Source organism: Pseudopipra pipra, chromosome 4, assembly GCF_036250125.1.
Source record: "Pseudopipra pipra isolate bDixPip1 chromosome 4, bDixPip1.hap1, whole genome shotgun sequence".
In the NCBI taxonomy this organism is placed as follows: domain Eukaryota; kingdom Metazoa; phylum Chordata; class Aves; order Passeriformes; family Pipridae; genus Pseudopipra; species Pseudopipra pipra.
In genome coordinates this window covers 63,598,428-63,612,678 of record NC_087552.1, presented here as the reverse complement: position 1 = coordinate 63,612,678, position 14,251 = coordinate 63,598,428, and the positions used below count along the sequence as shown (strand labels likewise).

The 14,251-nt window shown below is 35.5% G+C and overlaps 1 protein-coding gene across 13 annotated transcripts in view; it reads left to right on the top strand.

Annotated features, from left to right (window-relative positions):
• JAKMIP1 (janus kinase and microtubule interacting protein 1) overlaps window positions 1–14,251 on the top strand; it is a 164,200-nt gene that overhangs the window by 99,371 nt on the left and 50,578 nt on the right. For all 13 annotated transcript variants that reach the window (XM_064653264.1, XM_064653266.1, XM_064653258.1 and 10 more), the window contains 4 exons: window positions 1,859–2,005; window positions 2,599–2,739; window positions 5,886–5,945; window positions 13,685–13,813. In XM_064653264.1, coding sequence (XP_064509334.1) covers window positions 1,859–2,005; window positions 2,599–2,739; window positions 5,886–5,945; window positions 13,685–13,813 — 477 coding nt within the window. The remainder of the gene's footprint in view (window positions 1–1,858; window positions 2,006–2,598; window positions 2,740–5,885; window positions 5,946–13,684; window positions 13,814–14,251) is intronic.

Here is a 14,251-nt window from a genome sequence, read left to right as displayed (position 1 = left end):
TTAGTGATGAAATATCTGCCATTACTCAAGGGAAATCTCTTAAGTAGGTGAAATTATCCTAGGAGAGGGATAGTAACTTACAAAAGAAAGGATATGACATGAATTTTAAGAATGAATTTTATTAGCTTGCTACTTAATTGCTTGTTCTGAGGTTAATGGTAAAACTCCCATTGACTGCAATGGGAGATGAGTTTCACAACAGGAATTTTTACACATGTCCTATAATGCCCTAATTCTAGTGGTGGTAGAAAAGATTTTTCATTCTAAACAGATGGAGCCTATGTATCTGATTGTAAAATAATTCTTTATGTATGGTGAGGGCTGAAGTGGTGCCATATGTCAGTCCTATAGATGAGTGAACATTGACATCTTTGTGAAGCATTGACATCTTCCTCCTTGCTTTGTCAGACTTAGCTCTTCATGTTGAGATGAGAAGGCTTTGCTTTACAATAAAGGGACTTGATTTAGTTATGACATCTCAATGATTATTAGAAAATCTAATTCTTGAAATTTTCTTGTCCAACATCTTGCCTGAATCTATATTAATAAAGGTTGAACAATTGAACAATGCTAGGCTAAATTTGAATGAATTTAGAACATGATTGTGTCTTTTTCATTAAACTTTTCATCTCTAAATAGTTTTATAGTCTAAACAGCCCATTCACAGGCCAAAAATTGATTCCTGGTTAACAATTTAAGTTTCTTGGCATAAGAAGAACATGTGTTTTAGCCTGGGTATATTTTGCCGTTTTTCCTACTTAGCCTTGGTGTTTGTTGTTATGGGTTTTTTCACCTCAGTTTTCCTGGTACAGTTGCTTTTCTCTGCTCTGTACTCTCAAGAACATCTTGCCTTTTTTTCAAGATAATTCAGCCTCCTAGTCCTTTCTGTGAGCATAAGTAATTCAAAACATCCCTGAAGAAATCTGTATCCTTCAGATAGTGTCCCTCTAGATAGTGTCCCTCTATGACTCGGTCAAGTGCTCTTCTTGATTCTTGATTTAGAGATGTAAGAAATATATTTTGGAAGAGATATGGAGTAGGTTTTATCATATTGTGAGACAATATTACTTAAAATAATATCAGTAATATCAGTAAGGCCATATGATTAGGCACTGTGAAAAATAATTGTCTTTTGAGAATGAAATAGCCAAGCAAGTACTCAGTGGAATTATCTCAGCAAAAAGACTGTCTTTTTCTCATGTCCAGTTAAAACTCAGTAAATTCAAAAATCTTTTGATTGGGAAAAAATAGATTTTTTTTTTTTCCAAACAAAGCAACTCATTAAATAGAGTGAAATATTGAATACACACAAATACAAGAAAGAGCAGCAATTTGCTTTGTGTAATTGTCTAACATCGTAAAACCACAGGAACAAAATTGAGCAGCTTGAAAATGTCAGCAGAATGCTGAGATTGAATCTGTGCCCTCTGGCTGACTTTCTCATTGCTCTAATTACACATTAGGTGAAGGTTTTTTTAAAGTAGAGAAGAAAGAGTATCCCTTCTACTGAGGGATAATTGGTGAGAACAACTTGCTTAGAGACCTAGTTGGTCACAAGAAGCTTATATACATTGAGATTAGTTTGTAAAGAAATCACTGTTACGGATCATCATAAGTGTCTGGCAAGAGAAAAATTCAGTGACCAGATCTAGTGTTTTGGTAGACTGTAAAAAAAGGCCATGCCTTATTAGTTTGGACTCCTGTAGTTCCTAGTTCAGCAGTAGTCTATTATCAGATGCCACTTAGCAAAAGTGCTAAACTTTCTGAATGAAGAAAGGCAAGTGAAAACACAGCTATTTCTTCTTTCTTGCAATGGTAAACTAAAGCTCAGCTAACTTTGTTCCTTTGCCATGTACAGCTGAAACGTTCTCGGGAGACAGAAAGTCAGCTGAAGCCTTTGGTAGAAAAAAATAAGAGGATGAGCAAAAAAAATGATGATATGTTGCAAAGTATCCAGAGAATGGAAGAAAAAATTAAAAATCTATCAAGGGAAAATGTAGAACTGGTAAGTGATTGTCTCTGATGTCATGTTATAAGAACACATTGCACACATCTACTTTGAGGTGGAAGTGCCTGTGAGGCTTTTATTCCAACTCAAACGGATCAGTCTCCACAGTGGGATGGTGCAACTGTCAAATACAGACAATGGAGCTGAATATTCATATTCTAAATTCAGAGAGGCATGTGCTTTGTGTTGTATAAATTCACAGTGATTAAGGAAAAGGATCACAGATAGATAAAATATTTTGCAGGCTATAAAAAATTATGACTAAAAATCAGCTTTAATAAATACTGCTTTTATGATTAGAAGTCAGAACTGAATTTGAGTGCGTGTACTATGCTAGATCATTGAATTCACTTCTCTGCTAATTTTTCTGTGTAGTTCGATTCTGTTTTAAAATATTTTATGTGAGAGATTAACACTAAGGCATGCAGAATGTGTATTTTTTTTGGTTGAAAGAGGTCTTGTGTTGTAATGGAGTATGCACTGATTAATCCAAAGAATTCTTGATTGCTACATCACACCTGAGAATTTTTCTCTAGTTACAGCAAGACACTTTAAAATATTCTTTTGTTGTGTTTTTTTTTTTTTTGTAGAAAGAGAAGTTATCTGCACAACCAGCGCTGAAGAGGCACACATCTTTGAATGATCTCAGCAGCACACGAGAGGAACAAGAAATTGAATTCCTTAGACTGCAAGTCAAAGAACAACAGCATGTTATTGATGATCTCACAGTGGTAATGTTCATGACTGGTATACACATGTGCATGCACACACATCTGTAGGCAAGCTAAAGATGTGAGACGAGTGTCTTAAGTCCAGTTGTAGTAGTAATACAGAAATAGTTTTTTGGTGTCAAAGGGTTCTTGTTATTTCTCAGGTAGTGAATGAATTTCTTTGGAATGTGTATGAATTTTTGTATTATAAAGTATTTACTTATTATGAGCTGCTCATGAAGAAAGTGCATCATCATTCCATTATTTACTTGCCAAATTGGGTGCCAACAACTGAGAAACTTGAGGAAAGGACACTTTCCAGAACTTAATGACTAAAATGTCTTGGATGTAAATCCTGGTGCAAACCCAAGCACTAGAACTTCTCCTAAAAGAAAGGAGCATGCATGATGGCAATAATTTCCCCTGGCTAAGCATCTCTACCTGAGCTGGCCACACTGGCTGTCCTTATAACAAATGGGGAGAAATATGCACTGTTCATCAAACCAAAGGTAGCGGCACAATTTAGCGTTAGAGTTGCACAGCTGCTGCCTTCTGACTCTGAAGGTTTCTTAAGGTGATGCTCATAGATGTTTGCACTATTTGATCAGGAATGTTTCAAGTTGTGTTAGAGGTGTCTAGTGCTATTAAGTGCAATTTATGATATCCCTTTCTGGTGCTGGCAGAAATTCTATATCATCTCTGAGAGACCTTTGCCCTTCTGGAGCAGCATCTGGAACTCAGGCAGACTCAGACATCTCAAATGGCACTTCTGACAGTTACAAAATGATAAAAAGAATTTAAGAGCATTCCATCTAAATAGAAAATGAAACAATTGGATGCAGCTTTGAAGATAAAAATAGAGGATCCAAAAAGATAAAACAACAAGATGTGTTATTGCTGTATCTGGAACATTGTCTCTATTCTTGGCAGTTCCCTGAGATTTTGACCCAGGATTTTTCTCTGAAATCAGTGCCGAAAGTTGATGTCTGAGTTCATTCTCCAGTGGCACAGTGTTCCAAGCAGTAGGATGTTACTCAGAAGCTCTGATGTAGGGTCTAGTTCACAAAGCAGTGCTGCTTTACCTTCCAAATACAACTGTACAGGCAGGGACTGTGATATGATATTAAATGTGCAGTATATGGCAGATATAACCTCTCTTATATTTCAGTGTAAAGTGGGTATGAAAGGACTCTCTTTTTACTGTCTCAGATAGTGATGTGAGGAAATATAATGTATCCTGACTGGTCAAATAGTATTAACTTGTGTTTAGTGTGAAAGTAAAATAAATAAATATTTTAAACTATGGTTTCATTTTTGCTGTTTTTCCTATTTACAGATACTATTCCACTTGCAGAAATAAGTAAAATTATTAACTAGGGTACTGCTTTGGTTGGCAGTACGAACTAATTGAGGTTTTGCCTTCTATGTGAATGCAGTGGAATTCTGCACTTCATTATGCTTTTGAGCTATCATTTCTGGCCCAAACTACCCTCTACAGAATACAAATGTATCATAGTTATCAAGAACGACTCAAATGTCCCATACCTGATTAGTATAAAAATCATCAGCTTAACTCCAGCTGAGACCAATATGATACAGAGAAATAAGAACATTAGTCTTAGGCAATAGGGTTGTCTGAACTGATTAACAGTGTCCTCTGTCGGATACTTTTGATGCTGTTGAAACCATGCCAACTTGAGTTCTCCCACAGTAGTGGTGTTCTGGTTAATTCTGAAAAGGAAAAATGTCAAGAGAAACTTAGATGACTGCAAAATATGCTGGTGGCTTTTAATTGGCATTATTATTGTTCTGGTAGCTTGATGTATTATTGAGATAGTAAATTAATCAGTCTTCTTACAAACAAGATTAGAAACAGGAAGGACTGGAGTTTTGGAAGTGTTTGTTCATTCTGCACTGAAGTCAGATGAGAGGAAAATCCATCTGTTTGGACACCTGCTTGGGAGGCAGGAGACCCTAGTTAACGTGCCTTAACTAGGTACCTGAGAAGACAGGATTTTTGTTCAACAGTATAAAATTCAACTGTCTGATTTTGACTTTAGCTTAAATTATTATATTATTCTACAGCATGAAATACCTGCACCATTCTACCTTAGTAATCATTATTTTTCCTATTTTTCAAACCACATGTATTCAAGATGCTATATGAGTTGCTGTGCTTTTCTAAATTATTTTTTTTTTCCAAAACTTAATTCCTGGAACAATGTGCTGATAATTAATTGTATTGTATTTTCCACTGGGAGCTTCCTATTTGTCCAGTTTCTGAACTGAATGTGAAGCAAATAACTCTGAATAGAAAAATACCATGTAGTGAGCAATAACTGCTAGCGAAGCACTTGGAACTGCAATCAGTCTTTCAAAAACAGAGGTGCTGCAAACAAAGATGCAGAGCTAAGGAAAGAATCAGGAAAAAACCAAGAAGACAGAGCACCTGCCTCCTGTGTTGTTGGGGGTTTTTTGCTTGCTCCTTTGCATTTTTTTTTACCTTCTCTTCTTCCTCTTCTCCTTTGGAATTCAAGGCAGTATTCTTGGATTTAGATATACATAAGTCTTGCATTTCCAGTCACAACCACCTCGTGTTATGGTATAGTTAATTGTGAACTTGCACCAAAGTCTCACCAGAAAAAAGACACTGACTAAGTTGACAGACTGAGAATGTCTTTGGATTTGAGACTTTTGCCCTACAAGGATAAGTCACATATAACACTGCTTATGTATGCTCGTATATCAGAGTATGCCTGATACAATGACTTGTAATTACTAAGACTGGACTAATTTTTGGCTACAGACCTGCTTCTTCAGGATGATTGAACACTGGAGTGAGACTGTGAATTCTGTTTCCATAGTGAGCTTCTTGGTAAAAGAGTCAAAGGAACTTTCAGAAATCTGTGCCCAGTATTTAACAAAACCTTTTCTTGCCAACTTCCCATCAAATGCTTGAAGGATATGGCTGAAGGTTTGTCTGCTACAGGGATAAAGCTGCAGTACAGGGTGGTGTTCTATCAACACGGAGTTATTCAAAAGGATAAAGACATTGTGTTAGCTTTACCATAGGCTTTAAGAAAATGTTAATGACATTTCTTTGTGTTAGACATATCTAAGTATAGTTTTAAAACAAACCCATACCAAAATGTTCTCTTTCCTTCTAGGAAAGAGAACGGTTATTGCGGTCTAAAAAACAGAGGAGGAAAAGTCTGAAGCCTCCAAAGGTGAGCAAACCTTCGGTTATTAATGCATTTCTGTTGTTGTGAACAACACCTGTTTCAAGTACCGCCTGAATTTAAAGCTCTACTTAATGGGAAAAAACCATATAATTCTTCTGTTTTCTCTGTTGAGTGCTTAATTTTTTTTAGGATAATTCAGGAGCTGCAAGTTTTGTACTGCACACAAGTGATGTTGTTTTGGGGTTTGTTTTAAACAAACAGTAAAATTACCCTTTTAGCCACTGTGGGCTGAATATTCAAGTGGCTTAAGGCCTAAATGACTCAATGACTTGAAACAACAAACATTTCAAAGGACAAATGCTCGGTCGTTTTACAAGAACATACACCCTTTAAACTACCAACATAGTGCTTAATCACAGTGAAAAACTTTGACTCATGCTAGGGATGTTAATGAACTCATATTTTTGTATATGATATATAAATAGTAAGAAGATTCCAACGACTCTGCTCTAGAATACAAAGTACAAGACAAAAATTTAGATTGTAGAAACAGGAAAGTTTTGCTTTGGAATGTACCTTCAGTGTTTATTGTAACACGTGCTTAAAGTAATTAATTTGCTGAATAATTTTTTTTGTGAAGTTGAACATTAACAACCTGGAGCATGTGAGGGGAGGGAAATGGGGTTAAGAGGGAAAAAATGGAAGTGAAGAGTGGAGATATCATTATCGTTTATATGGTAGCTTAAGATACATGTCATAAATGGGTGCCTGTTGTCAGTGTGTTCTGCGTAATCTATTCCTGGTAACCTCCAGGTGGTGCTTTTTTATTGCTCTGCATTCTCTTAATGCCTGTACTCTGAAAAATACATTCTTTGGGATTCTCTGTTCCACTGGTAATGTCTTGAAATTTTTCTTCTAATAATGGTGTGTCTTTTAGATGGTAAAAAAGAAAAATTCAAAAGTAACCATAGATCTTCCCAAATATATTTGCAGCAAACATAAACCATTCTTTCTTGGTGTAGTATAACTGGAAATTTGTGTGTTGAGATCAATTTTTAAAAAAGTATGTTAAATCATATATATATATATGTATGTAACTTATGCTGTACTTTTTATAACCCTCTCCAATAATTAGCTTTTATCTGACTTTAACTTAAATGTGTAGGATCTTTTGTTAAATTGTGAAGTTCCTAATTAAATGAACTAGTTAATTTAATTTTTAGGCATTGATAACTGGTGGTGCTGATTTCTGTAGGCTGAAAACTTCAATAACTATGCATTTATATCTTAAAAATCTGTGTTAATAGAACTTCAGCTGACATAGACTCTGTACCCTTTCCTTTTACCTTTTTGTCTTGAGCAACCTGATGCTTTTGTTGTGTCTTCTTTTCCTTATGGAACGAAACAAGAGTTGAACAACATGAGGATTGGAGAGAATGTGCATGATACCATTAAAAAAATTGTGGCAGTGCTGTTCTTTTTGTGCTAAGCGTACTATAATTGGGGGAATTCTGAAGAGTTTACTGCAGAATGAGCAGCAGAGTTAGTGGGGGTGTGCTTCTTATTTAGGATATGATAGATACTTCAGAAAGAATGAATTAATCAGTACCACAATCTTCCTACAGTTTTTTCTTTAAACAATCTCTGTAGAATGAGCTCATCTCTTACTCAGATGAGCTGCTGAGATTGTACCATCATCTTCTCCATTGTTGTAGCCTCTTCCAAGAATCCAGATGAAAATGGTAGAATTCATTTAACCAAGCATTGCAAATGTTTGTTATATGTCATTAACGGACGTGAGATACAGACATCTCACTCTGGGCAGAATGTTAGCATTAAATGGTTGGAAGTAGATATGTAAACAGGCCGTGTGAATTTTGTCCTAAAATTGCCTGTTTCTCTCCATGGATTATAAAAGCAGTCTAAGATGAGTTGCTCTATATAGAGACATGCACAGCGTAAGTGTATTTCTTTCTATGGTCTGTGTAATATCTTTATAACATAAGATGATACAACCTGTATAGAATAGTAGCAAAATTATGGATGTATCTGTCCCAGCCAAACACTCAGAATAAGAAATTACTGATCTAAATCTTTGGCTTTGCTTTTCTAAGGATGGTGAAATGCAAAATTAGCATTAACACAGTGAATTGTCAAGTTAGGCTGTGGAGTTGTATCTATTTCCAGATGTGTCCCACTTCCCTTGGCAAATCGAAAGATGAAATAACTCATGAGAATAAGATTTCATGAAAGTGGTCAGATAAGCTCAAACTGGCAGGTATAGAAAGATTCATTTTTTGTTCTAATAACCAGGAACTTGGCACACAGGGTGAAGATTTGCACTCATCTACTGTTGCAGCTTCTCCTAAACAGATATTTCTACACTCCAGCTTCTTTAATTTCTGAGGTGCTCTGACTGCACAGTGCGTGTGGTTGTTCCTAATATGAGTATTTTCCTGACAGTGATTCCTGTTACCTGGAACAGGATCCATGGCGTGTCTTTCTCCATCCTTGAGACAGCTTGCGTGAATGATCTGCCGGGCCAGTCCAGTAGCCTTTACAGCCCTGAACATCAGTTCAGCTGAAAAGTTTTTGAAAATTTTAATTTTATGCTTTTGTTTCGTTTTTTGCTCTTGTAATTAGATGTCTGTGTTATTTCTGGAGCTCTGTAGGTGCACTAGGTTACTGTTGCTAGTGTAGCTTTGACTGAGCACTCTTTTAATTCCCAATGGGGCATAGGAGTCCATGCAACAACTGGCTCTGGTTCCCTGAGGAAAGGAGCAGCCAGGTGGGATGGGCTTTATAACCTCTGTGCTTGCAAGGTGTTTAGAGGAGTAACGTAGCAACTCTGTATAGTCAGGTACTGAAGGACAGTTTTTTCTGAGGTGAAGCAGCCTAAACTGGTGGAGGTTTATTTGGATTTTTTTATACTAATGGGCCATTGGACTTGCTAGGAAAAAAACTGTGATTCACCAGGTGAATCTTTTGCTGTTTAAAGCACAATTTTTTTCAAGGAGCTTCTTTTTTTCCCATTTTTTTTGTGGTGAAATAACTAAGAAACTTCAGAAACAGTATTTTTTTATGTTTTGTTTATTTTTGACATGTAGAATGGAGTTACAGTGATTTCATGACTGATGGAGTCATGCATTTAAAATAAGACATATTTGCCCAGCTTGTTTGGAAAGTGCAGGACTCTACGGATTTATGTCTTTGTTTAAACTTTAATAAATAAACTGTATTCATGGTAGTGGAAAGCCTGCACACTGGTGTGATGGGGTTCATATTTCTTGTTTTATATTTTTCTTTTTTTCTCTGCCTCTGTGCTTTGGTGTGCCTGTATTTTTCTGGCTGCCAAGAAATGACATATAAGCATGAAGGTAAGAAGTTACTGAGTAGCAAATCTGATTGCATTACAAGGAAATATATCTCAGATCATTTTTATCATGTTCAATTAAGTACTTGAAAATGAGATATTTAAATGTAAAATGAAACTACTTTAGCAACAGAGAAATCAGATTATATTGAAATTTGCATATAATGCAGTCTGTGTGTCACTATTGATTTATAGCATTGTAAACTTTGATGTTTACTGAGCACCATACTTCAGTAGAAGCATTAATACTCGAGTTAAAAAACCCTAATGCATAATTTTACTTTAAAATTATGTGAAAACATTGATATAAATCTACATGAAAAATACTTGCTATTAAATGCATGGCAGTAGTCGGTGGAAACTAGAATTCAAATCAGAATTTTTCAGTAATTTACATGACTATTTTCTCAGTTAAGAACTTATGATTTAGAAATAACAAATGTATATAACAAATCAATATAAAAGAATCTAAGTCGTTGAGAAACTTGTAAGAAAAGTTTGAATGAAAGCTGAATTTACATAGTTTATAGTTACAAAAATCCAAGTGTAGTGCGTTTCTATATACTTTTCAAAGATTATTGTGATTAAGCTTTTGAGCCATGTGTGAAATATGCTTTGGAGTTGGTGTATTTATTGATGCCTTAGTATTTATTACAGTGTTTATCAACAACTGTATGACTCAGACGTCTTTTTTTCCCGTTTTTTCTCTCTCTGCAACTGTTCCCTTGCCAGTTAATTTGGCAAGGTTTTGCTTAATTTCTGGTTTTGTTGTAAATCAGTTCCTGTAACTAGTTACTTCAGATACTAGATGATCAACAATAAACGCTGCTTTTTTGTAATTATGTTAAGAAGCAATTCATACATGTGCAAGAAATATACAATGGCTAAATACTTTATCTCTAATGCCATGGAAAGTGTCTGCTCCAAAAAGTGATAAATGTATAGAATCTCTAAAAAGGAAGGAATCATTAAAAATAAATAAAGTGGTTCACTTGTAACTCCAAATATGATAGGCAGTCTGTATAGTATTTAACAGGTTTTGACTTTTAACTCTCCTTTGAGTGTTGGGGTTTTTTAATGTGATGGGAAATACTAATTTTCTTTCATAATTCCCTCACATCTAATGATCAAGTGATTTATTTATTTATATATGCAAATTATTTCCCCCTCCTTTTGCTACTAGTGAAATGTTTAAAGACAGGTAAGTGTCTGTTGTCACAGCAATGTCATTGCTTTCAGCGTCTTCTCAAACCTGTATACCTTTATATAAAGTCAAAGCCACTTTTGTTTTGCTATTTTATTTTCACTCCTTGGAACAGCATATATAGGTGTGTGCCTGCAGGATGAAAGGAAGACATATAGTTAACCTGAGTTACCTAAGTGACTGTATAGCAGAGGTATAGCAAAAAAACCCCACAGGTATGGTAGGTCTAATTGTCAGTTTTAACTGAGCTGCTCCTGACCATCATGGTACTGGGTTCTCTGTGCCATATATATGACAATAAATTGGAGTTTTGTCATTTTGGAGGCCAAACACCCTTGAAGCAGGAGGCATGAGCAGGGTCAGCTGTTCTTCTGTTGTCTGAGTTGTTTGTCCTTGGCTGGGCTCCTCCAAAGCACATGGTGGTTCTGAGCTCCATCCACAGGCAGGCAGATGTGGGCAGAAGAGCAGGATATAGAAGAATCAGCGTAGGAGTCTGTATGAAGCTTTGTTCCGGGTTTGCTTTCAGTATCTTTGAGTAAAGCGTATCTGCACTGCAAAGTGAGGATGTGGTTTTCATTGAAATCTCTGGGGTTTTGTTTACCTTCCACCATCTTCTTTACCTTCATAAGATCTAGCTTCATCTCTATGAAACTATGTGCAGATCAGTTTGGAGTCAAAAAAGTGAGTTGAGCTTGCAACTTGTATTGTAAATTTGTCTTCCTTACAACTTGAAGATAGCAGCATTTCTTTAGCCCTATTTTCAACTTTCAATATTTATTTGTAGTGTTACTCTTAGATGGTTGTGGGCTGCAACCAGTATTCAGTGCGGGAGAAATTCTGGATGGGCCATCTCTCAGGGACTAATTGCACCTCTGTTTTTGTGGTAAACCTTTGTACTTACTAAAGAGGAGTCTGAAATGTTTGTAATTCAAGTGTAAGAGAACACATTAGCTTTCTGGATAAGTCTTTATATTTTTAGAATACAGCTTAAACCTTTTCCCTGTGTCCTTTGTTTTGTTAAGTAGGACAGAAAGGTAAACTGATGAATGCTGGAGGAAAGGATTGAATTATCCCAGGGAACTGTTTGTCTTAAGCATCTTAGACATAGCCTGTTGAAAGGATCACAGTGCTTCCTAAAAAACTGAGAAAAGGATAATTTGTCTTTGCAGCACTGTAGCACTATAACTACAATCCTTTTCTTCTGAGTACACAAAGTAGTGGTCTAGCAGCTCGCAAAAGGAAAGCTGTTTCTAAAGGTTGTTCGGAAGCTCTTTACCTTTTGTGCCACATCATTTTTGTATGCATGCATAGGGATAAGCATAGTCTGTTTAGAAAAGATGTGGCTTTTGGGGTTTTTGTGCATTTTTTGAGTGCATAACATCTTTTCAAGAGGAGATTTTATTAGAACTGGTTCATTTAAGTACATGGTCTGAACGAAATTTTTAAAACACTGATAGAAGGGCTCATCTTAAGTGAAGCAATTAAGTGATTCAGGACAGGGTCTTGGAGCTGTCCGTGGCAGTTGGAGTGGAATAAGCTGTACTGTGAAACTATTATGGGGTTGTTCAGCTTATGAGTAATGAGGCTGTGACCTGGTGGACCGTGGTGACCAGGGCTGCAGACTGTAAATGGAGCACATGGTGTCATGCATGCAGGCACGAAGTCACACCTATAAGCTTGATTTTATGGTACTACTTAAATCAATATAGAGTATTTTGGCTGTTGATGAGATCTGTGCTAAGCTAAAAGAATGCACTAAGCATTACAGGGCTTTGTGAAGTGAAGACACTATTTATGTAGACATACTGGAAAAGTCTCTAAAGTTAGATAAGTCTCAAAGATGGCAGACAAGAGTAAATATTTGGAATTTATCATGAGATGCAGCATTATAAATAAAAACTTTCAGAACCTTGAATTAAATTTATAGCTCAGAATTCCACTCAGTGAATTTGGTTTTGCTGAAGTGTAGGATTCATGATGTTTGGAAAAACAACTGATAACATTTTTCACCCTTTAGGCATTTTTAATGAACAAAATATTATCTTATTACATACAACCTGTATGTTTTTAAAAAAAACAAATAACAAACTGGAACATCAAGATACGTGACTCAGCATCAAGCAGTGGCAAAAAATATAGAGATGGATAGACAGATCTTTCTTCATCTTCTTACAACCACCTCTCTTCACTATCATCCTGTCTAGGATGCTTCATAACCTGACTCCATTTTTCCAGCAACACTCTTTTAAAAAATTTTCTTAATTTTCTTGCTTCTCTGAAATTGTGTTGGATCATTAGAATTCTTATGTGGTGTAAAAAGTTGTACTTTTTGTACAACTTTGTACTTTAATGTTTCCTATTTTGGAAGGAAAAATACTTGAAAAACTGGTTTTTTCTAATTGAATGTATAAGTAAATTTTTTTTTTGACCAGTGGCGTTTCCATGGAACTTTTCTGCTTTCTGAACATGTGTTAGGAAATTGACAGAAAGGGAAACTCCTAAAATAGTGACTTGTATATAAAATATCACATTTTCACAATTAATATTGTACTATTCACTTCCACTGACTACTCATTTTCTTTAATTTTCTGTAAGCATGCATGTAATTGATAACAATGTGTGAAATTCTTAAAATCTCCAGTGAAATGCTGTTTTTCCCCAGGCATGTCTTTTTGATTAGTCTTAATACTGGAGAGCAAACTCTTTGAAAGAATTGAGAATGATGGTATTGAAAAAATAAATGGTAAGCAGTAGTTTATACTTTTAAGTAGGAGTTTACGAAACAGATATTATAAATTAATCTGTCTTCTCTTTTTACCGTTAGTATGAAAAATTAAATTTGTTCCACATTGATCCCCAGAATATTTTTTTCCTTTTGGTTACATGTCTTATATGTTGCATCGTACTGGCTTGCTTTCTTCTGAACAGATATTGCATTCCTCTACTGTGAATCTTGTAAGAACTGTTTTGATAACTAGCTTTTATGGCTTTCCTAAAGCATTATTCTATTGGCAATTACCCGGTACTGCATGCAGTTCAGTTCTTGGAGGTTCTTACACAAATGATGTTGAAAAAGTAGCTTGTTCAATCAGAGAACAAGAGTTTACAATGGAGTTTTTTTTCCTCCTAAATTCTAAAAAAGAAGACCTTGAGTCATTGGGATTTTCCAGCTGTTTTGCTAGTAACTGAAAAAAACTAATTTTTCAGAGGCATGTTGTGGAGACATTTTTTGGATTTGATGAAGAATCTGTTGATTCGGAAACATCATCTGTAACTTCATACAACACAGATAAAACAGACAGGACACCAGCAACACCAGAAGAAGATTTGGAAGATGTAAGTAGTACTGATTTGTTCTTAAGTTCTATAAAAAATTGACACTGAACTATAAATGTAAACTTTTTTACAGTTGTTGTTCCACAGGAACTGTGAAAGATTTGGCAGAAAAATCCTTTGGTTTTTTTCAAGTCCAGTAACATATACACTTCACAGTAGAATTAATAAGATAATATTCTGCCTGACAGATTTGGCAGATATTGTGCTGAGAAATAAAATTGTTTTTCTCAAACTCTTTGTTTTTAGTCAAAAGAAAATGAATAGGCAAACTGCTTTGCCAAAAGTCAATAGTTCTTAGACAATAGTTTGCCTTTCAACCTTATAATTTATTTGACTGTTTTGATACAACCAGGAGTTTCTTTCTTTGCTCATAATACTCAGAGAGGCTTTTGCAATTCATGAAGACTTAAATGATCATAGGTAGTAAATACCCACTGA